This window comes from Platichthys flesus, chromosome 11 (assembly GCF_949316205.1).
Source record: "Platichthys flesus chromosome 11, fPlaFle2.1, whole genome shotgun sequence".
In the NCBI taxonomy this organism is placed as follows: Eukaryota; Metazoa; Chordata; class Actinopteri; order Pleuronectiformes; family Pleuronectidae; genus Platichthys; species Platichthys flesus.
In genome coordinates this window covers 21,398,106-21,425,885 of record NC_084955.1, presented here as the reverse complement: position 1 = coordinate 21,425,885, position 27,780 = coordinate 21,398,106, and the positions used below count along the sequence as shown (strand labels likewise).

At 41.8% G+C, this 27,780-nt stretch overlaps 1 protein-coding gene and 1 long non-coding RNA gene across 3 annotated transcripts; both read left to right on the top strand.

The window, feature by feature from the left end:
• Window positions 1–1,465: 1,465 nt before the first annotated feature.
• On the top strand, window positions 1,466–9,422 carry LOC133964342 (uncharacterized). 2 transcript variants are annotated; one of them, XR_009923762.1, is made up of 3 exons: window positions 1,466–1,585; window positions 7,771–7,876; window positions 9,025–9,422. It is a non-coding gene; the product is annotated as an uncharacterized LOC133964342 (long non-coding RNA). The 2 variants fall into 2 exon arrangements; XR_009923761.1 differs by lacking the exon at window positions 1,466–1,585 and adding an exon at window positions 6,563–6,707.
• A 14,724-nt stretch (window positions 9,423–24,146) lies between these two features.
• LOC133965569 (uncharacterized protein C1orf232) lies at window positions 24,147–26,980 on the top strand. The gene is made up of 4 exons (XM_062400188.1): window positions 24,147–24,440; window positions 25,627–25,704; window positions 25,883–25,989; window positions 26,617–26,980. Exons 1-4 carry the CDS (start codon window positions 24,360–24,362, stop codon window positions 26,978–26,980), a joined length of 630 nt encoding a protein of 209 aa, XP_062256172.1. The 5' UTR covers window positions 24,147–24,359.
• Window positions 26,981–27,780: the final 800 nt, after the last annotated feature.

The window sequence follows — 27,780 nt, the reverse complement described above, 5'->3', positions numbered from 1 at the left end:
CTAGAGGTCGAAGTCCAATGCAGGTTACAGTGTTTTCAGTTGAACTCAAACCTCCCATTTACAAACGAAATCTGAATATGTCAATTTTCTATCTCTGCAGGAATTATATTTATGCCATAAATATAATTCTAATGTTTTTATGATCTTTTGAAAAAAACGTAGAAAAGTATGAGAACTAATTTGTTTTTCTCTTATTGAGCCTAATTGTTCTCAATGTTTTGAGGACAACAAAAAAACGAAATGTCAATCCTCCAGAGACCGACAATAAAATCCCTAAATTCTACAGTTCCCTCCTGTAAATGAGCCTTAAACCCACAGTGACTCACAACATGAATCTTAACATTGGACCCAAGCAACACTTACATTTACCTTTGCAGGTATAAATGAATCTGAGTGTATATGGGGACACGCTCCATTGTGCTGGCTGGGGTCAGTCGAATCGACTCCTGCACTCGGAGCATTCCTGCACTATGAGAGGTAAAGTATGGTGTCCTATACAGTCTGAACAGTAAACACATACTTGGAATCAGTTAACTATTATGTTACTCCACATGTGGTAATGTCGGGGGTGAAAGATGATACCAGGGGGAGCGTGTCAGGGGAGGAGGAGGGTGGGCTGCAGCACATCTATGACATACAAGTCAAATCATGGGAATTAAACCCGCAGAGCCGAATACCAAAGACTGTTAGACTTAATAAATTGGAGCTTGTGTTGGGACCATCTGGGTCAAACGCTGTGTTCAGGGTGAACAATGAACAGCCAGTCCAGGTGTTTCTTTATTTCTAAGGATCTTTTTGAGATTGAAGGAGGATTTTTGAGTCACCGAGGAGCAGAAGTCTTCAAAATGCTCAGAAGAAACATTCAAACAACTGATCTGAACTTTAAATCTTAACAGATCCATTTTGTGGGACTGGAATCTTCTGCTCTTCTTCGTTTCTGAAGATCATGGTTGTCTTTTCTTGGTGTCTTAAGGTTGAAAAGGAAAGAAATCTCTGGAAATGCAAATCTTGAGAATCTGCATGACAAAGGGTCAAAACCTCTGGTGAGGTGAAAGTTGAGCTTTCAATCTCAACTCGTGCAAATAGGGTCTTTAATGTGAACATGTGCAATTTAGAAACATTCAGACTATAACCACACAACCACATGTTTCTGGAGAGCTTACAAACATCTTCTCAATAGTGGAATAAGCCATGTTTTTAAGGGTTTAAAATAAAGAAAAATCACAAAGAAGGGTGTGGTGCTCAGGCTGTGTGTCGTTTCTATATGTTCAGGTGTTTCAGTGTAAACAACCTATGGAGGAAGAGCACCACATGTTTCTGCACACACACACACACAATCAGCACAAACCGTGGACGAGCTCATTCCTCGCAGACGTGGGGTCCTGTGCGTTTCACATGCTCACTACATGCTTTGTGTGCTGCAGGGCTGTGGATGCCCCACCCCCCTCTTCCTATAGAACATGTCCCAGCTGCCTATAAAGTCCTTACAGCCCGGTTGGGTCCTCAGACAGCAGATTCTCACCGTCCACCTCCTCCCAGGCCAAACCGCTGCCAGCCGCCCCCCCCACTCCCAGTGCAGCTGCAGGTAGGAACACACATTCTTTCACTTTTCACACTTTTACAATCAGGCCTGAAACAAACCTTGAGAAATTACCTGTGAGGGAAACGCTGGCCACCATTGTTAGCGTCTGGTTTAAGAAAAAGAAAAAGGGAAAGTGTCCTGGAAGCTGGTTCTGCTTGCTTGGCCACTTTATTTTCTAATATTTAAACTTGCATTAGGACTTTCAATGCATTTTTAAATCATATTGGCCACGAGTTCACACATTTGTTCTTTTACTTTGAAGGGAACATCGAGTAACTGATGACTGTTTTCTTATTTTTAAGATAACAATCGAAAATTTGTGTGTGTGTGTGTGTTCATCAGGGTGATGTTCCTGGTTTTGAGAGGAAAAAGGATTTTAGTCGAAGGTTAAAATGTGTATTTAGTTAAAACTGATGCTGTCATACATTTCTAAGCCCATAATCATTTCGTACGTTTTTGAATTATTACCAAAAACGTGGATGTGGCCTTTTGAAGTTATTTAGGTGTAAGGACAAAATGTCCTAAAACGCAGCTAAATATAAAAACTATCCGTTTATTTCTATTTATTTGGGCATATAATGCTGTGGATACATATTGGGAGTAGAATCAAACGGGAAATGTCTTTGTAGTAATTTTAAATACATTTTGAAATCCATATTATTTTCTTGAGTTCCTTGACAATGTTAAGAACAATTTGACACTGGTAGCTTTGATCCTGGGATGATTTTTTTTCTCCACTGTGGCTATTCATTTAGTGGCATTGTTCTGATCTTTGTAGTTTGTGTAATTTCATCATATTTAACGCCGATGAAGAGTTTTGTTTTATTGTGAGGTGCAGTTCCCCTGTGCTGCCACTAGGTGCAGGACCTGCTCTTATGTCCTCTGTACATTGTGTGCTCTGGCAAACAGGAGAAAATACATTGACCCCCTTTCCCTTATACTGTGTTTTCGTGGCAATGAGTCAGTGCGAGTTTCAGAGGGAAAGGTTTCAGATGAATGTAGATTAGATACTAACTTCGAATCTGGTGATAACTAAGATTTCTTTCATAACCATGCATAATTCACAAACAGATATTTTTGATCAAACTAAAAGTCAAGAATGTTTTTCTCTCATTTTCTACTTGTACTTTTGGCTCAGTTGTTATCAGTTAGTTGAACTGCAGTCTGTTTTGGACACTTTTCTCTCCTTGATTAGATTTACATTCATGTCTCAGCCCAGTTGCTGAGTGGCTTTGGAACAGTAGGTCAGAAACACCTAAATGGAGGGGTGTCATGGCACACGTGACAATAACACCTTGAGTGTCATCGTCACGTCTGCGATGAATACACAAAATAGTTTGATCTCTTTGTACTGACCTTCCTTGAGTCTGTCCCTCAGTTAGCTTGAACAGTTGATTTGTTCCATTCTACACCAACCAACCAACAACATGCATAGTAAGTATTCAACCTCAGAGTGTTTATTCACATGACTGCATCACAATGCGATCAATAGAACGTCTCATTGGGCTCCAGGGGAATGTAATCTGTCATGAAAAGAATCAGTAATAACAAAAAGTTGCCTGTTTTATCAATTTCAATGTCATCTATGTAGCTTTCTTTGGATCCTGACATGGGATTAAGTGTGCATCATCACCATATGTTTGTGAAATGGTAGGTTCTGGTTATAAACAGACAGTAAATAGGGTCAGAGCCTTCTTTCCAGTGGTTCCCAGTGACAGCACTGCAAGTGACAGCTTGTGCCGACAGAGAGCGCAGCTTAACCACTCTGACACTGGGTAACCATGGCAGCGGCTGTGTAGCTACAGTCATGGAGGCTGACTGCCCAGATACGGATGAGTGGGAGCGTCTGCGTGACTCCACTGAGGATGAGGATGATGATGATGTAATCCTGAGATTCCGGTGCCCGGCTGGAGATTCTGCCTCTCGGTGCCGCGGACGCTCACATGAGATCCACTCTGCTGGAGGCAGATGAGCTGTGGAGGGAAGTGAGGTGACATGAGAGGAGAGGAACACAAGGGGAAGCAGTGAGCGATCTGATTGGCTGCTGGGTGTAAAGAACACAGTGTACCCAACACATGTTCACAGGTCTCACTCACATTTTGCTTTTATTAAATAAAACTGGAGACCAATGTCATTCAGAATTAAGAATCTTCTGTTGAGATGAATCTTTTCAGACCTGCCACCCTCAGATTTAAATTTCATTCTGCTCAGCATCTCCTGATGAAACGGGGACACAGTTCTTTGTCTCATTCATTATTCCTGTTTACAAGTTAGATAAACATCAATTTTAAAATGAAAAGGCTGTAGTTGTAAGGACACAAGTCCCACCTGTCCTCATTTGATCTGTATGTCGGCAGTGTTTTGAAATGTGTCCAGAAGCGCCTCACAGCTGGGAAACGCCCGCTTGCTTCCATGTAAGACCTCAGGTAAACTTAAAATAGTTCTCAGGTGATTCACCTGGACTCACGCCCAAGCTCGTAGTGAATCAACACTACTCATCAGCTGAATCAGCTGCCGGCAAAGTTTCTCAAAATGCACGAACCTTTAAACAGCAGCTGAGATTAACTCCAACACCTTGGACCCTGTGATCAGGTTAAATTTAACATTGTGCAGGATGTTCACCTCACCAGCTCATTTCCACCAAAACTAAATTAAGTTTCTCGAAGTACATTTCCCCCAAGGATGGTTTCTGTCGTTTTGGGTATTTTTTTACACGCTGATGTTTTCTCTGAGCTTGGTTATGATTTATTTGACGATATGAAAAGATGCTGAAGCATCATGATTGAAAGCTGAGACTGACGGTCGATACCATGACTCCACAATCACCACTGCTCAAACTCTGGCTCCACTGACGGCTCCTTACGGCCCAAGATGGCAGCATCTATATCTGGATGAGTTTGGAGGAAAAGTGCTCATGGATGAAATGAAGTCTCTTCAGTGAGTTTGTGTTCTCGACGTGCAGCTCTCCCAAGACCTCAGTCTCACAGAGACCCATATCACAAAAAATCAAGCTATTCAGTGACCCCTGATGACCTCTTCGATGTGTCGTTCAATCAGTATGCGTTCAATAAATGAATTTGTCCCTCCATAGGATATTTAAAAGGTTTAAACGGCCCTTGGTAGGAAAAACAGTTCCACACCCTTCGACTACTAGCAGGTGATACTTGACACTGCACTGTAGAAGCTCTATTTACAAACCAAGCTATCTGTAGAATGAGCTGGAGAAGATGACAACAAAGGCGATGCTAAGATTTATTTTAAATTTCATGCATTTTAATTCACAAACAGGCATTTTTGATCAAACTAAAAGTCAAGAATGATTTTCTCTCATTTTCTACTTGTACTTTTGGCTCAGTTATCAGTTAGTTGAACTGCATTCTGTTTGGGGTAATTTTCTCTCCTTGATTAGATTTACAGTCATGTCTCAGCCCAGCTGCTGAGTGGCTTTGGAACAGTAGGTGAGAAACAGCTAAATGAAGGGGTGTCATTGCAGACGTGTCATTGTCACGTCTGCCATGAATACAATCTCTTTGTACTGACCTTCCTTGAATCTGTCCCTCAGTTAGCTTGAACAGTTGATTTGTTCCATTCTACACCAGCCAACCAACAACATGCATAGTGTGTATTCAACCTCAGAGTGTTTATTCACATGGCTGCATCATAATGCGATCAATAGAACGTCTCACTGGGCTCCAGGGGAATGTAATCTGTAATGAAAATAATCAGTAGTAACAAAAAGTTGCCTGTTTATCAATTTAAATGGAATCTATGTAGTTTTCTTTGGATCCTGACATGGGATTTAGTGTGCATCATCACCATATGTTTGTGAAATGGTAGGTTCTGGTTATAAACGGAGAGTAAATAGGGTCTGAACCTTGTGTCCAGTGGTTCCCAGTGACCGCACTTCAGCTTGTGCTGTCACCATTTGAAATAATAAATGTTGTCTGATCTCCTCATTTTTGGAACGATCAAGTACCGAACCTGATGTTGACGGTAACAGGTTCATTGCACAGCAGGGGAGTAGTTACCAGTGTTAGTTTGAATTACAGGATGCGATGGGTGGAAGAGATTAAAGCATTTGTTGGTTGGAAACGAGTCAACATCACTGGATCTAATCATAGCAACTTGGCACATTGAGGGTTTGTTGGACAATAGCTCACTTGGAAAGGATTTCAGAGGATCCACAGGTAACTACTGCAAGATGGACTGAGAACCATTTAAATATCAGATTACCTGTTTGCTTCTTCAGACCTGCAGGGAGTCGTAAATCACGCTGTGCCACTAATTTTATAACAATAGTGCTTCCACCAGCGAGCGTACTTTGTTTGTAATGAGTTATGTGGTTCCTGTTGGACAATACGCCCAAGTCAGAGACGCAGATCTGAGTCACTTTTATCGAGTTTGAGCCTAATGCCAATGCCTGTTGTCACCTGGTTCCTGTGTTCAAACCCAATGCATTAAACAGACAGTGACTAACTGCAAATATTTGTTCAGTGAAACAGAAACGGATTATGTAACACACTCTGCCACTGGAGTGATTTAAAAAAATAAATATGGAACTAAAATAGATCTTCCTGGAAGAAGGGGATCCCACTGTCCCGTGGATCTACTGCTGGTCTATTGGGTTCTTTATGGGCAGGCCTGTGGTCCGTGACATTTCATTTCTATGTGAGATTAAAAGGAAACATCAGGCTGGTTATGTAACTCCCACCACCGGGACATGCGTGCTCTGCTGAGGGAGCTTTGTCACGCTGGGTTATGTATCATTACTTTTAACCTTACACTGACAGAATAATCAGCACATCATAGCCGACAGCTCTCGAAGGGTATTTCTTGTTTCGGAAGGAGCCGGAGAGGGGTGTGTTCGCTAACCCGGCCCACTGAGAGTAATGCTTTTTGACAGCTTTGTGTATGTGTTTGAAAGTGGGCGTGTGTTTGGTGGGCAAGTCCTCAGATCTGGTTGGGTGAGAGCAGGCTTGTATAAAAAGGTGGAGCACAGCACAGAAGGCTCTCTCTGTCTCTCAGTAGTTCAAGTACATCAGTGTTCTGGCATCTGTTGGGATCCTCAGCGTGGCCGAGGAGCAGAAGGTCTGACCGGCCAGTTGGGTCCGGCTCTCTTCGGAAGGTGAGGAATCCCAAGCCGCTGGTTTTTCGGGAACAAGACCGACTTTTTAACCCGAGGAGCAACTTTGTAAAGCTGGAAATCGTGTTTCTGTTATCTCCTTGGGGGGTGTAACTCCAACCAGGTTGGCTCATTGATGCTTCCCACATGTCCGTCCTTCTCCTCAACCTCACACCTCACCTTCCTTGGAACCCTGATCTCAGATTTAACGATCAATGCCCGGGTTTCACGTCCTCTGTGGTTGTTAAACGCAGCGAACACCTGGAGTTTTGTGTCATCGTGCACAATCTCGTCAGCCTCACCGATTTTTGGTGGAATGCGTTACGATGCTCCTTCTCAAGTTCTCGCCCCAGTAAAGACAATCCAGGAGCTTTCCTTTTTTTAAATATTGAAATCGTGGAATTGTAGTGCTCTCTCAAATTGTGCCTTGAAATCATGTTTCCACGTTCTCTATCAGCTTCACATGGAGTTGTCCATGTGCAAATGGATGAAATTGTCCCTTTTCTTTGTTGCGTCACACTTGGATGCTGCATGAATAGATTCTCTGTTGCTCTGCCCCTGATCTGATTCAAATATCATAATAAATAAATGGATGGGGGATTTTCTGCAGAGAATCCATGCAAATTAGAAGCTCTGCCAAGTGGGTCAGATCCTAAAGAACTCCAGATGTAACCTTTATTTCTATGCATAGCGATTCATATTGAATCTGCACAGAGGGACGTTTTGTGCAAAGCCTTGAGGCGAGGGATGTTCCCTCCTCACGCACGGATCAGATGGTTTGTTTTCCAACCCGCAGCAGCGTTCCTCCCTTTCTGGCAGCAGAACTTTCATTAAAAGTTTGTCAGTTCTTATCTTGTGCTTCAGTAATCACAACCAGGATCTAGATGAATCCTCCTCAAGACAGGTCTAGATACCGGTTTTTGTTTATACATGTTTGATGCGACAGTCCCCTCTGGTGGAAATGATTCTTTTCCGATTGTATTTCTGTGCAACTCGATCACTGATTCCCTTTATCTGTTGGATTGCTCCGCACATTCAACTGAATTCTTGATTTTCCTCTGTGCAGGTCTTGAGCCACTCCAGATCTTCCCACACGCCCACGCCACATCGAACCAGGAGCAATGATCATCAGACTGGGCCGACTGACACCTGGATACTTCCGCCTGCTCCAGGTATGAACAGATTCACCTCCCATTACAAATTAATACAGAGCAAATACTTGACGCACCTAATTTCAGCCTGACAGGCTTCAGTGTCAGTGAAGTGGATGAGATGTGTTTGATTTAAATTGCGTCTGAGGTAAATGAGCGAAAGATGCTGAATCTCCTCCCATTAAACCATCTGTAGGAGGGTTAGCTGTCCTATTCCTGTGCACTTTTCTTCATTCATTTTTAATTTGTACTGGGGCCCAGTGCTCTTCTGTGACCCACAATCCACTTTCATCCCCACTGTAATTAGGGTTGACACTAATCATTGCGATATCCTGTCCCCTCCTGTTTCCTTTGTTCCTCCTGCTGTCATCATAATCCACTCATCAGGCGTGAGCCTCCATAGGCCTTGTCCTTTGTGTCAAGTTTTTGTTCAAGCGTTTACTTTAATTTGAAAACAAAGGCTGTCCCCATGTATAGATTTACAGTGACTCAAATGCTTAACGGGCCATAAAGAACTTGAGTGAAAGTTATGCAAGACTTGTCACCAGAGCTAATGTTAGCTTTGCCACAGAGTTTTTGTGTTGGAGATTTTACTACCATGGATAACTTCGCCATTGATTACAATTTTTAGCTGTTTGGTTCGACATTCTCCAATCCTTGAATTATTGCTGACTCAGCAGGGAGACAAACACTCAGACATCAGTGTAACAATATCATAGTTTTCATGAGTTAACTGGAAGGACAGGAAGCCACTTTGCATGTAATTCTAGATCTGCATTTCACATTGTGCCTCTCAGCCCTCGACCAATAAGATAAATATGTTAAACTTCTCCGGAAGACGTCATTTTTTCTTCCAGAAAATCTGCTTCTTGTTGACCGTCGTTCTTTAAACATTTGATTTCTGGGTGCATGTTTTGCTCTTTGCTAAGAACATTGTGTTCTCCTCTTGCTGCCCCCCCCCCCCTTCCTAAATGTTTAATCACATGGCAGAGGGCTGTGGAACTGCGATATTGGGTCTTTTTTAACGGAGAACCCTTTTAAGATAAAGTAATCTGTGATTTGCTTTGACAGTTTGGGCCGCTCAGTGTTGAAACAATGAACAATGCTCTGAAAGGCTCACTGTTTACCCTGTTTGCTGACCCCTGACCTGTTTGTCTTTGTCTCTGCAGAGGCAAGTTGCCGGCGAGGTGCAGATGCAGCCACAGGACCGTGCCGTGAACCAGATCGCCATGATGCTGGCCATCATGGGCCTGAGTCTGTCCTACTACAGTGCCAAACAGATGATGGAGAAGGTCCAGGCCCAGCCCGCGCCCTGAAACAGACTTGACTTCACTTTGATTTTTGAAAATGGACGAGCCGATGAGGAGGGAAGGAGATGGAGCGAGGAGGCCGGAGGGCTCAGCAGTGTCTTTCAGGACAGCACTTTTCTCACCTCACAGTCAAAGTCACACTCGGACAATGAATTTCTGGAATCCCTCACTAACCATGCGCAGAGATGTCGCTTTTTAGAGTTTTCTATATATTCCATTTTCGGGGCCGGGAAGGAATTGTGGCTCACTTGGGGAGGGGTGGGGGGGGGGGGGGGGGGGAGGCACGTGGCTAGGACTGGGTTTATGGCCTGGTTTGGGTTTGGGTGGGGGATTTAAAAAAAACAAAGCCAGCTGCCCTGCCAACAAGGTCTGATGCAGCACAAAGGTACATGCTTGCACGATGCTGTCAATACTGTTCCAAGCAACCAATAAGAAGGGGGGGCTCTTGCATAAGAGGGAATCCTGCCAGTGATCAAATCCAGTTGAACAACATGGAACAGTAATGCTCCTCAGGGGAAAGCAGACTGCATTTGAGATGTACCCTTGTATTGAAGTGTTGGCAGGAGGAGGACGTGGTTAAAGGGGATGAAAGTTTAGCTCAACCCATTTTATTTTCTGTTCCCTTCACAAGAGAACCTTGCAGCACCTGGGAACAGATGAGGAGCAATACATACATATATATACTTGTGTATATACATACATAGGGAATATTTGCACAGAACTTCAGACATGTTTTTAAAATACTACAACAGATCCGCAAAGGGACGTGGAATCGCTCACTAGCTTGTTTGTTTTTTTTCTTCTGCGATTTCACGCTGCTTAACATTAATCGATTTTAAGTCCTAGTGATAATAAGTGTGTGACGACCTTGGTAAGCACCCTGGTTCCTGCTGTGTCATGTTAATGCAGACATTTATCTTTTCTGAACATTGCATGGGTGTGCAGACTTTTAATCAAAGTGAAATTCACGAGTCTGTCTTTGTTTTTATTGATGAATGAATGTACTACCTTATTTTGTAATGATTTAATAAAGCTGTGAATATTTCGGAATCGAGCCCTACAGTGGATGTTTAAGTTGTTAGAGAACAAACTGAATCCGGATCTCAGACTGTTGTTATTTGCACAGAGAGTCTGAGCCGTCCTGAAGCAGCTGCTGGAGGCTGCAGCGTCAGTCAGTCCTCTGCACGCAACAGGAAGTGCTCAGGCCGTTGCACATGTTGTGTCCTTCCCTTTGCGTGCCAACGAATGTGAAGCTCACGCACTAAACGCGTTTGAGCATAAATGGCATCAAAAGAGCAGAGAGGGATTTTTCTTTAATATGCTTCTCGTTCACAATCAAGTTGAGACTTCATTGTCTCTTTAAGAAATGGCGTATGATGCTTTGAAACAAAACAAAGATGGAGGGGTGATTGGAAAGGATTATTCTTAGGTGAATCCAAAATGCTCCACATTTCAATTACGTTTTCAAGCAAATTTCAAAGAAATACGTTTTGAAGTGATCTGGCTTGTGAATCTGCAATAACGTGGTGTTAGTGGATGGATACAGTATGTTGAGAAGATGGTATTTAAGAATATTTGTACCTTTTTTATTAAAGATGGATACTCTTTAATAACTGAGTACATGGGTAGGTTTGGCAGAAGTATGGTATGATGGTAGAACGAAACAGATTTTGCACCTTATTTGCTTCTCACCCTGCCGCACGGACGGTTTGAGGTTGACTGGCGATTGCTTCTTTGCACGCTCTCCCATCCTGGAGTTTTAAAAGTGCGCATGCCTGCTCAGAGGCTGATGTGATGCTCTGTGACAGACTGAGGCCTCGTTGGGCGCCACGTGCAACCCCCCCTGCCCACGCCGTAGCTCCTCCCCATCGCCCTGCCTTATCCCCTCCCCCTTGCACATCACTGGATGAAGATATCACTTTGGTATCTCGGTGATGCTAGAAACAGAACACAGCCCTTTGACGGAGAGCACCGATTGGCTGAGCGCTGACGCGTCACCAGAATCAGCCGGATTCTGGGCTTTGGAGACAAAAGGGGTCAGATGAGGGATGAGGCCATTGGTGCAGAATGTGGATGAGGAGAGGGTCATTATTTTAGGCTCCTCCCTTTTATTTCAGTGTGTTCCAACATCAAAATCTGTTTATCACAAAGGGGTTTATATGGATTCACTTGGTGGAAATGAAGTCAGGGTTTGTAGAAGGCGTTGTTTGTGAAGGGCCCTGAAGCTTCCTACTGAAGAATGTGAGGAATGGGGGGGGGGGGGAGCTGCAGGTGTCAGCATGAGACACAAACAGGACCGTGAGAGTCGGTTGTAATTTTCAAGTCACAGCTTCACAATAATCATAAACATGATCAACTTGTCTTCATGAAGAAACCTCTGTGCTGTATTGCACAATTATCCTATGTACCCTATAGACAGGTTGTATAGTAATGAGGCAAGGATATGGTTTAAATATTGCTTTGAATGGTGCTTGTACTGATTTTAAGTCAATTCTAAGTATACAGATTTGTTCTATGGGCTTTACAGTTTATGAAACAGCTTTATTTTATAGTAAAACTGAAAATCCAACTACATTTAATAGCCGATGCAGTTTTAGAACCTCACATGTAATTCCTTGTGGTCTTGTGAGTTTCTGTAGATGGTGAAGTTCCACATTTCATTCCTACCTGTACAAATATTTTGTGTGTTCTTTGTCAAATAAAGATGTGAAAATAATGTCTTTGCTTTGAGGATTTTTTTGATTATATTGTCCTGCAAGAAGCCTAAAGCAGCTGAAAAGTCAAATATTTATACATGTTATTCAGGCTATTTGAGGCCCACGTTTACTTAACATATAACTAATCTATAACTGATAAGTGAGTGTGCTTCCATTGATCAAAAGGGACAAAGGTATTAAAGAACCCACATTAAGCTGGTTTGGTTTAGGTTTTATTGATGTTGCTGATTTCAGTACAATGCAAAAATTGGTCACGGTGTTCAACAAGGCTCAATGCTCGAAACACTTATATTCCCCCTGTACTGCTGCCTGTGTGCAAACTGATAATATTCTATGTATATGGCCTCAAATGACTATAACACATTAATATTTTCCAAGCATCTAAGATCTTAGAAGAGCTTCTACAGAGGCAGATTCTCAACTCCAAGTTTATGTAACTGGCACATAAAAGTGTTATGATAAAGGATGTAAACCTCTGCAGGGTTCAAACTTCCTCACACATTTATTTAACACACAAAATTCACAAGCACAATCAGGTCATTAGCTTCTTTATGACAAGGTCACGACACATCCAGGTCGTGGAGATGGAAACGTTCACGTGCCTGTCTGGGCAGCGTGCTACCTGGAGGTGCACTCTGGGGGTGGCCTCTGCCCGGGGGGTGTAGACGTGCCGACAGTAGCAGGGAACAGACCCCCCCCACCCTGCAGCACAATCAGCATTATCTCTTTTGATCTGCTGCCCCATAAAAATCTCTTATCTCAAAACGATACACTTTTACTCTGACACACTTTTAAATTTCTTCTTATTCTATTTTCTAGCAATAATTTAAGTTGGTTCGTTTTAATCACTTTTAGGTTCTACAGAACAACACGGTCCCAATTCAATAAAGAAACATTTAAAATGCTGCAGTTTAAAGGTTTACAGCTGTTGCTCCTATCAGCCCTTTGCTCCCCCCCACATAAGTGATGTAGGACGCCATGTTCTGCCTCTTAATCTCGCTCTGATGTCTCCTCCCTTATGTCCCTATGAATCCTTTTCATTAGGATTTAGTGAAAAGCGGCTTATCTCTTGACTCGGGGGCTGTTTGTTTCCCTGTTTATGGGCTCAACTGTTTATTTATCTCCCACAGGATATTTCTTTATGCATGTTGGCAGCTGATGTCATCTCTTAAGTGCCAAGAAAAAAACAAAACAAGTGTGCAGCTATAAAAAGACTTATTCGTTTGAATACAGTGATTTTTACACTTGGACTAGATCTCTAATTATGGTCTATCCTTATTTAACACTATCAACTAATAACAGGGTGTTTACTGTAACCAAAATAATAATTAAGGCTTCACTTGTATGAAACAGAAGAGCTGACGTCACCTCTCCAGCATTAATAAAAGGACTTTCTGAAATGGAACTTTAAAGTGTTCTACAGATTTAAATGACACTATTGAATCCTTTGTCCCAGACGTTTCTCTAGTATCCTTCAGTAACATAAGCGGAGCGACTTGAAGGATAATCTGTTGGTCTGTTGTCTCCACCAGTGACCAAACCAATGACTTTCCTGTCTTCCCCGATTTGGTGTCACTTTTGTGGAGCTGTCACGTCATCTAAACATTATAATGAGGATTTATTTTTAAACATGAAACTATTCCTGCTTCGTCACACAGCTTCCACGAGAAACACACGAGGGAGCAAACATTTGCAGAGTCGTTGCAAAACCTTAATGGAAACCACTCAAAGGACGAAGGGGTGGCTGGTGAAGCACAACCATCTGTCACTGTCACACAACTTAGTGACTCCACATTCAGAAATAAAAATTAAAATGATGATTACAAAACACATCTCTAGATATACACACTATGAAACAATTGCCTGTAACACAACAACAAGACTGAAAAAAGAAATCATGACAAGTCAAGTTAATTTATGAAGCACAATTAAAACATCCAGAGTTGTACAATATACACAAATGAAAAAAAGTTAGAAAATACAACAGAATATGATAAAAATAAACTCGATAACAGACGATAAAAAACATTAAGTTTACAATGAAGACAAAAATAGAAGACAATATGGTTTTATCATTTAGAAAATGTCCAATTCTGCGAAGTGGGAACAGTAACACAGTAACAAACCTTATAATTTGCTATGTCAGTGTAATTTAAATTATATGGTGCTGGGCAAAGCATCCCACACTTTGCACACACAAAACTTCCAGTGAAAACTTTACTGTCTCACTGTTTTCTGTGTGTGTTCATCCCCTTTGAAAGTCACCCAGTCTTTGTTCATACTGTTCCTTTTGTTGATCACAATCCACAGCCTGAGAATGTTGTTTCAGCTCCCTGCACCATTTGGACGGGCACATTTTTCTGGCTGAGCCATGACATGAGAGGAGCGGGAGCGCTGAGCTGCTAGTTTCCTGTCTGTGTCGAAGGGGAGTGTCTGTGAGAATAACAGAGACTGTGGGAGCCGGAGCTGGAGAGAGGGGGCGGTTTGGGAACGATACACTTTCATTCCCTCAAAATAACACATCCTCTCATTACAGTTGTTGAAGAAGTATTTCTGACGTGAAGAATCGCAGATTGTTCTCAAATTGTTTCTCTGGGCAATCTAATGACACATGAGGCAGTTTCATAGATTTCAGTTGTGAGGATCAACAGCTTCACCTGTTTAAGAGGCTTCACTGTATGATCAGGAGGTTTCGTGGAAGCCTCAGCATCCGGCATCTGCATATTTCTTCCCACGTTTTTATGTGAACTCTCCTTTTTGCTCTTGACTTTCTTTCTACTAAAGGTGTCATGTCACATCTGTTTTTGCATTTCTGAGGAGAGGAGTGTCTTGTCAGGTATAAATCACTTTTCTCAGCCACGTCATTATCAGGTCTTGACATACATAGTTCAAAGGAATAGCTCAGGGCCTATTGACCTACTTTTATCTTTAACAGTAAACAGGAGCTTATATGAGTTGTTGGATATGTCAACGTTCCCTCTTGCTTTTTTATCTATGTAACTTTTATAGCCTTTATAATATGAAACAAATGTTTTACGTGATTTAAAAAATAAATCTGTGTCTTCAGTGAGTCAAACCTGACACATGATTTTTTATTAAAACAAGGCCTTTATCTCTTCTTTATCTTATGTTGTTTTCTTGGAAAAGGTCAGTGGATAAGATACACTAACGTGCACAGTGCACGGTGTGTTCGTGAGTCACTTCACAACAGAAGCGCTCTGGGTTCGATTCTCCCTCAGATTCCAAAAAACTCACAGGTTCGCCAAAGCAGCGAATGCCTCAGAGAGCTGTGGGTGGTTATTTGTTAATTTTCTTGTGATAGATTAGTTTCCGCCAAATTTCCTTATACTTAAAATAGTTTATTAGTGAGATGTGGGGATCTGCATGAACTATTTTATCAGAGAAGTCAACGAAGGAATCAATGAGGAAATCTCCCTAGATTTGATCAAACATGTCACCCATCAGAGAGGATTAGAGTGAACTCATATTTTACTCTTTGTGTGTCAATCACATTAGAAGTCGTACGTAAAAGGATTAACGTCACATGATATCTGAAAAGCATCAGTTTGTACCACGCCTCATTGGAACGACCATGTATATAGGTGAGTGTGTGTGCATCAGTATATGAACACTCATGTATATATGCATGTGTCCGTGTGCATGTTTGTGCTTTTGTCTGCATGCAAAGCAGCTTGTTAGATAACACAACTCCATGCACACAGCTTTTGCTTTGCACACGTCCTTCCTTGTTATTCCTGTGTTTTTACGAGGCTCTGCAGACGTGAGGGTTTTGGCACCGTGAGTTCCTGTTGTGCCAACTGTTGTGTAACATCAAACAAAATGCCCATTGACAGTTTCCTAAAAAGCTAACTTTTGAACCAGCAACTTAAGAAACATACAGTGTCTAACTTTAAGTTCATATTTATACATCAACATGTTTTGGTTCATGCAGACTGAAGCTCTGCAGTGGACACACACACTGTCTCTGTGTGTCAGCGGGTTCCTGCTTGTTTTGCTGTTTCTATACGTGTTTTACGTAAGTTCTTGTGTATTTACACTGTAAAACCTAAAACAAGTCTTGTGGCTTCTCTCTTTACTTCTAACTCCACCGACAGCCTTTCCCCTACTTTGCTTCTCTGTCCCTGACGTATCTCTCATTTGACACCTGGTAAACTTACACCAGCTGCTGCTCCAGAGCTCCATAACTAAGATGGCTTTACAGAGAAGGCAGAGATGTACGAGAGCTGTTAGGTAGAATTATTAAGTGTTTGATTAGAGTTATTCAGGCTCATCATTTTAATTTGGGTCAAAACGATTTGTATCACTTTCCTCATAGTGTCCATTGCTGCAGCTCCTCTTTTCAGCCTCTGTCACTTTAAGGCCTCCCCTCCCGATAAAGCTCTGTCTGCTCTGATTGGCCAGCTCTCCCACTCTGCTGTGATTGGTCAACCGCTTTCAGCGAGTATAGGAAACCTTGGTGTCTGCTATGCTAGATGCTAGATGCTCGTCATTCTAGCTCCTAAACATGCATCATGTGAATGTTTGGGCCATGTGACATCACGATTTAGGTCATGTCAACTACTGACGAGGTGTTTCAGGAGCGTCAGGAGCTACCGGTGGTCTTTGGGCTTTTTAATGTTGCTATTTGAGACACTAGAGGAAAGAGAAAAACTGAAAAATCATCATTAATCTCCTTTAATCTCTCCGTCCCCTGAATCCCTGCATCCTCTTCTATTTGTGGACGGACGTGAACAGACATCTGATAGGCTGCAGTGGCACATTCTGCCACAACGACCACTTGGAACTCCCCCGACACGCAACTGCACGCTTGTAAACTGCTCTGGTCCCACAGCTGCCTCTCATTGGTCGACACAGCTGTCAGTTAATAGATATATTAAGGTCAGAGCTGGAGGATTTGGCGAGGGTGAGAGGAAACAGTTGCTCCATCATGGCAGCAACAGTAGATACTGTGATGCAGAACGAGAGGCTGTGATAGGTCGCCGGTGAGGTCATTTGACTCTGTTGCATAACAAGCTTCACAGCTCTGTCGTGTGTACTGGTCACGTCCACTCACAAACAAATCAACACATACACATACAAATATATGCATCTGTGAGCTGTGTATAAGCAGCCGTGTGCATGTGTGTTGAAATCTTCAAATATCTCAGAGAGTCTCATCAGCCAAGATTTAAACTTGTTCATGTGGAACTCTATGAGTGTTTTCTTTTAGGTCTTGAACTTCAAATTCCTGTTGAGCGAAAGCAGCCGGGACGAAAAACCTGAACCGAAAAACTCCACAACCGGTTTTAACATGTGATGTCCTGAAGTGCACTGGCTAATAGCTTGAGGAAGTAGGTTTGTCGATGTGAATAGAGAAAAGAGCTTTGAAGCATAAACACACAACTAGATGCGCTAGCAGACTTTCTTTATTCTCCAGTTATATATTGAGTCTAAGAGCAAGAAGCTGTGAGGCTGTACTCAGAGCTAAATGCTAATGTTAGCAGGCTATGCTCGAAGTAACAACGCTAGCATGATGATGTTCAGCAGGTCTAATGTTTACCGTTGCTAATTAGTGCTAAAATCAAACTCACTGAAAGTTTAAAGGTGTTTGTTCAATCATTTGGTCATTAACAAAATATTTGACGAATCAAAACAAGTTATAAAACATACAAGATGCATGAATGACTGAGGATTTTACATAACGACGGACGAAATGACAGCAGTGAAGCCGAATCCTCCCCCTGGTGGCTGGCTGCAATAAAGGGTCATAAACCAATCTAAAAGGTTTAAAGTAAACGTCAAATGATTTTTCCCTAAGATTGTGTTATTTCTTATCACCCTGATTTATGGTGAAGTATTAATTTTCCTGGTAAGTTTGGTTGTAATGAGTTGACGCTATAAATACGAGGTGAAATGATTGACAGCTGAAACTGACTCACGATTGACCCGAGCACGTACCACATGACCCTGACACTGAAGCTCTACACCTCATGATCACTACGGCGCATTCTCTGGCTTCAAATGAGGTTTAAAGTGTAAATATAGCAGCAGCCGAGTTCAGGATGTTTTACTTTGATTTTGTACCAAGATAGAAACTGGATACGCATCTTTATTTACCGGCTGTGCACAATGTTGTGGTTGACCATCCAGTAGTTGTTACGAAATCTACTACTAAATAAAAGTGGAAAGGTTGTGTGAATGAGAAGTTTAGACACAGGCTACTGGTCTATTTCAAAATATGATACTGCTGTGATTCGTAGTTCAAGTACTAAAAACACACTCAACCCCCTCTTAATAGTAATGTTACTGCAGTATTCATGGTTAAGGCACCAGTGTTCAACCTGAGGAAACATGTTCTTCCACTAATGTCATGTCAATGAGTTCACAGCCATAGACCACCAGCACTGCTCTGTGTATATTTACACCGTCAGGCCCATTATAGTTTAAGTTCAAAGGTCATAGGACCCATCTGACACATGCAGGGTGAACTCAAATAAATTATTTATTATTAGTCTTTTATTTTTTTCCCAATCGAGAGCTGTCTGACACTGATTAGACGACCTCAAGAAAAACCTTTACAGTTAGTGAGATTTATTAACATGTTTTTCAAGAGTGTGTTTTCTGTTTTAAATGCTTATCTTGTGTGATGATGGACAACTTTCTCCACCCCGCTCTCCAGAGGTAGAATTTAAACCCTCAGTCTAATCTACACAGCAACTTGTTAAATACTTAGGATGATTTGAACTGGTCAGTGTTAAAAGAGTCACTGGAATGTTTCACTATTTGCTCAGAGATCCACCTCCCGGTGTCATGTCCTCCTCTGGTGGGACAACCGGTCTATGAGGAGGAGTTCTGTTTGCAAACACACACACACACATAAGTACACAACATGTCAATTCAAAGGCATTGCAATGGTCAGGATGTAAATTACTCTGCAAAACAAACTGAGCAATGCAGTTTAATGCCAGCTAAGATTTCTGTGCATGTAAAAACACACTGAAATTATGGCTCGGTTCATTAGTGTTGAGTTTGGATTGTCATAGATAATAATTGAGGCATAAGAACTCCTTAAAATTCTTTGGGAAATCAGGCAATGATTTATTGAGGTGTCACATGGGTATAAGGAAACATCCCAGGATGCACTGGGACAAAGGAATCAAGGAGACGTGTCAATTTTCATTTGTGTTCCTACATTGTAAGAAATAAAGAAGGTTCTATATGGGGCTGTGTAAAGTTTCTGATGTTTCTGAAATGAGATCTACTACACACATTCAGTCCATTTGAAAAGAAAAATAAATCCTTGATAGTCTGATGTTAAATAAGAGTCTGAAGTCAAGTTGATGATTGAAACCTAAAAACAACCACTGAGAAGCCCTCTAATGGAAGTGGGAGGAGCTGTCAATGAGCATTTTATTGGATATTACAAGGCACCACAGGAATCCACAGTGCTCAAAGTCACACGCCCGAAGAACCTCGTGAAACATCAGAGGAACTCAGAATGTGAGAGTGGCTCCTCATTACAGAGCATGTTTTTAAACAAAGAGGAAAAAACACAAAAAGTATGCAAGTACATGAGTGTTTGTAATATCCAGCAACAGGATATGTCGCTAATCAAAATGAGGCCTATTGGCCGAAAAGTGGAGTCAGGCTCTTGTGTGACAAAAGTGTCAATTTTGACAAAGTTGAAATGAAAAGTTACGATTTCTAGCTGGTTTTAAAATTATGTTGATTTTGTAAGAGATGACATCACAGATTTGAGTATCAACATTTTTACCAACCTTCTGAATTGTTGTTCTGACTTGAGATGGCGTTCATTTGAATTTTCAGACAATAACTCCCTGTTAAACCACTACCACGTCTATTTAGCCAGAGCTAGGAGGTTGTTGTTGTTGTTGTTGTTGTTTTTATACTGAGATTGTTAGCTTAGTTAAGCGCTGGAGACCCAGTAGCTAGCATCAAAAGTTCACGTTAGAACTCTAATTAACAAAATCTAGGGTCCTAAAAGAGCACGTTGTGGGAGCTGATGGTGCACGGTGGACCAGGGCCCAGGTCAGGTCCCTTCACCAGTTCACCCCCCCCTCATGCTGTGTTTGAACAGCAGCCAAGCAGGGCTCAGTATTTACATTCAGGTCTATTTCAGGGTGGAAACCTTATGTCCCGCGAGCATTAACACACGTGTCAGGTTTATGAAAAAATCTGAGTTGCAGCTGGAGGTTGAGCTTCAGCGATGTTGAAATACTGGAGATGGGGGATGTGAGGAGAAGGTCAGATGTGAGATGTCTCCTGCTGTGAGTGAGTGTCTCAGATTAACAGAGGGAGATGTGTTAAGCAGCAGGATGAACTGGTTCACCTGCTCTGACCTCTGCTCTCAGTGTTGATACAGTCCCTGTGTAGGAAACTGGAATATTTCTGCACCAGTATTTATCTGAGTGTGCAGTAATGGAAGTACTACTACAAAGCGGCTTCTGGATATTTTTAACTTACAAATCCTCTACTCCACTATATGTCAGAGGCAAATATTCACGATTTTTGTTTTACTTTAACACCTCTAATCTCTTCCAGCGATGTCAATATGAATTAAAGAAATATGATCCACTTTTAAAGGTTGAATTGACCTTAGCTCTAAATTCTAAATAAACCTTACTTGCATTTTACTCACACGTTTCAAATTCATGCTACATATTACATAAACTTTTGTTTAAATAGTCTCCCCAGTATTTTACAAAGGTCAACATAATTTCGATTTTAAAACATAATACCTTAATAAGATAAAGTGCTTTGTAATAAATGAAACAAGTGTGTAAAGTAGTTCAAATGAGCTCAATATTATAGACTGTTTTTGAATCTAATGTATTCTAATGATTCTTGTCTCCTGTCATGTATTCTTTTTTTGACATTTCATTTCCTGCCATTAACTTCAGTATTCTGACATTATTGTTTTGCTTCTTTTATTTAAGTTAAGGATCATGAAATGTCTCTCACCAACAACCACCGGTTTTCCTTTGAAAACTGTGAAGAAATCAAAGTTTGATTTCAGCGTTTCATGTCTCTTATTACTTGGAAACCTGCTGATTTCAGCCGTTTGAGGACACAGAGTTACTTGATGGGAATCCCCAGCTACATTAATTATATCTTGTGGCTGGGCAACACTCACATGACGATGTTTTTGTTTATCTGAGGACATTCCTCCGGTTATATTCAGAGCTGCTGGATTTAGTGGCAAAGAGAATGTGTCCATGTGACAGCTCATCATCCTCTCATCGATCCTCATCCTCTGCACAGCGCCCCCATGTGGTACTGGAGGGAACTGGCTGCTCAGCAGAGGTCCAGTTGATTTGCTGCAGCTTCTCTGATTTTAAATCTTATTCAAAAACATGAAGGATTTCGCATTAAACCTGAATCTACTCAGCTCACTTGCTTTTGCTCTCTGACGACTGGAGGTTGTGTTTGTACACAATATTCTGTACAGTCTGTCCCACAGAGCTGGACCACTGTCTTCCTCTAGTGGACAACAAAGGGTAATTGTATTGTCCCATAAAGGATGTATATGATGCACATGTAGATGAGACTGGTCTTTGTCATCTGGAAGAAGAGAGAATATGAAAGCAGGAAATATTTGTTCATCTTCACCTAAATAAGATCCAAAGTAGAATTTATATTGGTTTAAATTAATTTAACCACAGATTCAATTTAAATGATTTGGTTTCAAATGAAAGGGACAATGCACATTAATACAAAATGTATCCAGTCCTACTTTCAACTGTAATAATATAAACTAAATATTTTTACAATTTGTTTTGTCATTGCAAACCTGGTATTTGCAAAAAGGCAAATGTGCAAGTTCAAATAGAAATGTCTCATGCATGAGCCCAGCCCCTAACACCCAGATACTGTGTCCTTTAAGATAGAGGTATTGTCCCACATTCAGAAAGAACTTTGGACTCAGAGAATCCACATGATAATCACGTCTCGTGAGATAAAGTAAAGCTGAACTAAACCAGGAGACAAAGACAGACAGGGACAGTACTGACGGTGACTATAAACTGTTTAGAAACCATGTAATCAAACTTTGGAGATGACCTCCACATCTTAACACAATTATACTGGGATACTTCCATCATTTCCATTGAGACGTTCAAGTGTGTAAAGGCCTATTGAGCCCCCTAGTGGTAATCATAGGTAATGACTCACAACTGTCAGCAATGAATTGGTGTTGAAACCGATAAGAATGAAAAGGAGTTGATTGAGATTCAGTTCTGATCAGTGACGTTACAGATCTTTGTCGTCCATGTCTCCTACATTCATTATACAAAACACTATCTGGTTTGATTGTGAGGCCGTCAGTGGAAACCAAGGAGATCAGACGACTCACAAACTCATCAGAAATTAATTAATCAGATTATCTAGAGAAGAAAATACAAAATTTGAACCAAACTATGATTTTATCATTTCACATCCTATAAAGAGGTCAGGAACACAGAACCACTTCTTGTGCTTTGACAGTAACAGTTTTGGTATATTTTCCAATAGGATACAAAACAATTTCTATATAAAACATTCATTTTCTACATAATAATCATTATGCAAAATGTTACTTAAGGAAATATATATATATCCTATATATATATAGGATATATCATATCCTTGTATCCTTGTATGATACATATATATATATATCGATATATATCATACAAGGATAATTAAAGATCCTCATTATTCAGTCTGATACCCCAAACTTTTAGATTAGTTCAAAATTATCATGTAGTTTAAACGTTAACTTTGTATTGTGTTAGCGCATCATAACCTCATGGTGGGATCTCATTGCATTAACCTGAACTATTCCCAGATCTTTTTTTGGTGTAAACGTGCCTGAGACTTATTTAAAACTTCACTTGTTTCGTCAGATTTCTGCTGCTGAATCAGTTTCAACCTATAAACCTATAGAAACAGCTGATATGCTGGTCATCAGAGAAGTGGAGCTGCCTCCAGAGCCTTGGCGTTGTGAGTTCAATACTTGGGTGTGTCCCCTTCTGGTCTGAAACCTGAGCTGCTCGGAGCCACAACCAAACTGGCTGCTCTTCAAATAACCAACCAGCCCCCAGCAGTCTGTGTGCAGAGACGAGTCGTCCATAGCACTGCATTCATAATTAATGTTGATCATATGGATCTGCCCGACCTCACAGCCTCATTACCGTGGACTCTGTTTGGTAATCAAAACCAGCAACAGGAGCTATAGGAAACTTTAGATCGAATGTCTCTGGTGTGTAATCAAGATTATCATCTATATCATGAGTGTGAATGAGTAAGTGCTGTGTTTCTCATGTCATAATGATAACTGTAATAAAACAGATAATTCACCCAAGTTAAATTCACATATTAACGTTGAATTCAATTGTTTCTCGGGTGTTAACAACACATGTTTGAGTCAAAAAGTACAAAACACAGGTTTTCCTTGGAAAGCTGCATTGTTGGTAGCCGGTGAAACCCAATCAGTCATCAAAGCTTTATACGTCTCCTCTTTATCTCCACCACGCTGGACGACCTCACTCAGGTTTCCATGTGACCAGTCACATGGAAACCTGTGGAGCGTTCCTGAGATCTGATTGGTGTTTGACTGATGTGCTGCAGCTGCCAATGAGGACGGAGGGGGGGGAGGACGGTGAGGAAGTGCCCAGGTAACAGTGGAAGATGAGTTGGATTGTGTTGAGGTGAAGGTGTGTTTCCCTGAATAAACTAGTAATGTGTGTGTTTGTTGTAACTAATAAGAAAATATTGTGTATCTTTATTTTATAAAGGCATTTCTGCTTTGGGATTTTATATTGTTACAAGGTTTAGGATCCAACTTCGGAACCTGAAAAATAATCAACATAACATTTCTATCTAAACATAAACACACCAGTACGGTGCATTTGTGTGTGTATGTGTGTGTATGTGTGTGTGTGTGTGTGTGTGTGTGTGTGTGTGTGTGTGTGTGTGTGTGTGTGTGTGTGCATGAGGGTTACAGGAGCCAGTGTACCAATGCTGGCTGACAATGGACCTCTGGCTCTGGAAAAGAGACTCTCTAAAATATGAATGAGGAAATCCACACCTGTTTCTGAACAGGGACACTGGATGTGTGTGTGTGTGTTTGTGCGTGTGTGCATGTGTGTGTGTGTGTGTCTGTATGTGTACACCTGCGTGGGCGCTTGCATGAGCAGCACAGCTTCCCCAGCCTCACCTGTGCTCAGACTCCGCGGGGAGGAACGCAGCTGTCCACCCAGTTGGCTCAGGAGCTCAGGAGAGACGCTATGAGTCGGTCTGGGCCTCAGAGCTGAACGGGTACTCCTCCTGAACCTCTGAGAACTTCATGCATGGGAGCAGGTCGACGTTGGCCCAACTGAGACCTGCTGTCGCTGGAAGAGTAGACTTGGTGGAGGGGGGACGTCCGAGAGGTCTTTACAGGTCTTGCCCCGAGTGCCGAGCATCATTCGTGCAAGTATGAATCCCGTGTGGAAGGTGTACAAGAGCAAAGTGCTGAAGACGCTGAACCCGGAGTATGAGGAGGAGGCTGCCGAGGAGGTACAGTATCTTTACACCTTTCTCCATTAATTCACATTCATAAGGTGTAGCATGAGAAGGCTGACACGGGGCACCATCACCAGGTCGGGTCACAAGTCAGCAGGTTTGGTTTTGCTCATCATTTCTTATTCATCACTGGGTCAGATGAGCTCCGGTGGTTTTTCTCAGCAAAGGGAACTTTAAAGCAGAAGTTAGGCCTTCACAGCGCTTCCTCTGGAAAAGACCCTTCCAGAGAAATCACTGGTGAAACTGGTATTGATGCTGACAGGTTGTAGATCTACTGTGATCTCCATTGTTTGGTTGGCATTTATTCTAGCCCTGAACTCGGAGGTACTCGGAAATACTTCTGTATTTCCATTGTATGCCACTTCAACCTACAACCTCAGAAGAGAATATTATAGTTTCTCCTCCACTACTTTTGTCTCAACGCTGTAGTTTCTCGTCGTTACTTATTAAGATTTCATGATGGTTCCTAAACCTTTTGGCTAATTCTCGAATCACACTCACAGCTCATTTGTCCGCTAGGGTCCAACAGCCCCTTTATGTTCAATCAAGCTGCACTCATATACCATTTATATTCTTTAAATATGAGTGGTTGTATTACACTTGAATACTCTGAGTACTTCTCCCATCACTGGTTTTCATGGCCTCCCTGGTGGCACCTGTACTATCCAGTGCTTGGTACCGGTGAAACAGGCTGACCCAGATCTCGCGATGGCTGAGAAACCTGATCCTGCACAAGAGCTAAACACACGGATTAGTTGGCGTTCCACTGACGGTCTGACAGGGGGGGGGGGGGGGCTTGCGGTGTCGTTGTACGAACCAGCTGACAGCTTAAAACCGTGCTCTCTCACAAACCACGACCTCAACAAGGACGACAGGAAATACATTCTGTGCTTGGAGAGATAGTTTCCCTTTAGATGGATGTGCTTGTCAGAGCTGCTATTTGAGTCTATGCCATGTTTACCATGACCTTAACATATAGTGTAGAAATACTATTCTAATATTACACTGTCAGTGTATAAGTGTATACCCAATGCAAACTCTATATTCTCGTTTCCACCTCTAGTATATGGCATCATATTTCAAAGAGTTGTGCTTCCACTCCTGCTTTGTTGTCAAATAAAGGAAGGAGATTTTCTGTCTGCATCTGTTTCATCGTCAAGTCGTATTTTTTATTTTGCAGGTCACACAGGTGGAGAATGAAATGAGTCCGGTGCAGGAGGAGGAGGGGCCTAACGCGGTCTCCCAACTGGCCAAGAGAGTACGTGAACATTGAAGTTGGGGTTTTGTTTATTCCCAAAATGGTTTTAGGTGAATCCTAGAAAACAAATACAGTTAAAATATGATAAATAATAAGTGTAAATCATTTATAAAAAAGTACGAGAGAGGATCAGCGCTCTATTGAGTCTATTGTGACCTTTGACCCTGTGTGTGTATAGATGCAAGGGGCCGGGGCCAAAAGCTGGAACAGATTCTCAACTCTGTTCAACAAAGATGATGAGCACCAGCTCCTGGAGGAGACCGAGAGCCCACCGGTCCCTGACCAGTGAGTTTTATTCCCACACCTTGTAGCAACTGGGACGTTTGTGTGGTGTAAATAACATCTGTGCAATTATACTTCAATTATACCTAAAGGAAGCTCAAATAACCACGGACAGCCTGAACAAGAAAGAAGGTCTGATCAAAATAGGTTTCTAAATAGATAGATAGATTTCGGCTAAATTTGGTTAGAAGTTTGAATTTTAATAAGGTTATATTTCATGTATGATGATGATTCCCTCTTTACTACAAATGTAAAGTTTCAGGGACCTAATCCCATTCATGCAAACAGTTCTATAAGAATATAAATCTGTTCTAATTTAAGCTACAAAAGGTTAGCTTGGTTAGCTCAGTACAGAGTGCCAGGCTAGCCGTTCCCCTCTGTTTCCATTCTTGATGCTAAGCTATAATAAATGGCTGCAGAGCCTCTAGTATCATATACATCGTGCAGGCATGAGAGGGGATTCAGTCTGATCATTAAATTGTTGTGTACGTTAACATTTTCAAACTATTTACCCGAGTTCTAATCACATAGAAATTGTAATTGAACATAATTTAGTCCTTAATCTTAATTGTATGTTTTTGTACAAAGCGATTGATATCTCTGACCTTTACTTTGTCTTTTCTATCCCAGTCCTCTTGCAGTGAGGCCCGAGGAGCCTCCTCGACCCTCCAGACGCTCAGGATTCTGGGATAGCTTTTCAGCCAACTGGGCCGCCAAGAAGCAGGCGGAGGCCGCAGCTGCAGCCGCCGCTGCCGCAAGCGAGGTGGTGGAAGGCCAAGGTGAGGCGGCGGAGGAGACAGAGGCAGGAGGGCAGGAGAACCTGGACGGGGAGATCGCCGAGGGAGAGGAGAGCGAAGAAGGAGGAAGGAGCAACAACAGCTCCTCCAAATACGCGTCGCTGGGAGGAGGCAGCGAGGACACCTCCTTCAAGTGGAACTTTGTCACCAGTAAGCTGGCAGAGCTGAAGACCAAGAGCATGACCAAGACCAACTAGGTGCTGGAGGAGAGGGTGAAGGGTGTGAGGCCGGTGGAGGGGGAGGGGGGGGTGTTCAAGCAGGTTATACATCACACAACATGTCCTGTAAATTAACTGAACGTAGGCAACTTTTTCCAGAGAAGTTTAAATCCATCAACCATTACAATGAAGGATAGAAGTTCATTTAATTTTCCATTACACAATTTTAGGTCCAAAGAAAATAACTTTTTCTAGAGCACCGTTCAAAACATATCTTAACAGAGAGTACAAATTAAAACATCAAAGACCAAATTTATGAAATGTCACATTTAAAATGTAAAAGCATGAACAAATTACTTTTTTGTGTTTCATTTTCCAGCGAAAGTAGGAAAGATGGTACATGTGTCTTTATCTTTGAAAATGACCATTAACTTTATTCATATTTAGAGACACAAAGAAGATCTAAGAGAAACACATACTGCTGCTATTACAGTATCACGCCACTAAGGGGACTTAAAGACTAAAATATATAAAATATTATTTTTTTCATTTATGAAATATTTTACCATGCTTTGGTAATCAGATGGGTGCACTAGGCAAACCTGCTCACACAGCTAATGGCTATTTCTTTAACAACTAAAAACACAAGTAGCCAAAGGACTAGACAAAGAATTCAACAGATTCTTTATTTCTTCCAGCGTGGATCCCACACAAGGTTTCTCACTCAAGCTCCCTTTATTCTGGGGATCGTGTGGTGATGTATCTATTCCTCCAAACTGCTGCAGCACTGAACATGAAGGGGCCGTCACACCTGTCTGCAAACTTGATCTAATCTGCAG

Excerpts from the sequence above, each read along its gene's own strand:
- LOC133965569 (XM_062400188.1), top strand. The coding sequence starts at position 24,360 with ATGAATCCCGTGTGGAAGGTGTACAAGAGCAAAGTGCTGAAGACGCTG. Across the intron at positions 25,705-25,882 it reads TCTCCCAACTGGCCAAGAGA|ATGCAAGGGGCCGGGGCCAA; the intron begins GTACGTGAACAT and ends GTGTGTGTATAG. Across the intron at positions 25,990-26,616 it reads AGCCCACCGGTCCCTGACCA|TCCTCTTGCAGTGAGGCCCG; the intron begins GTGAGTTTTATT and ends TTTCTATCCCAG.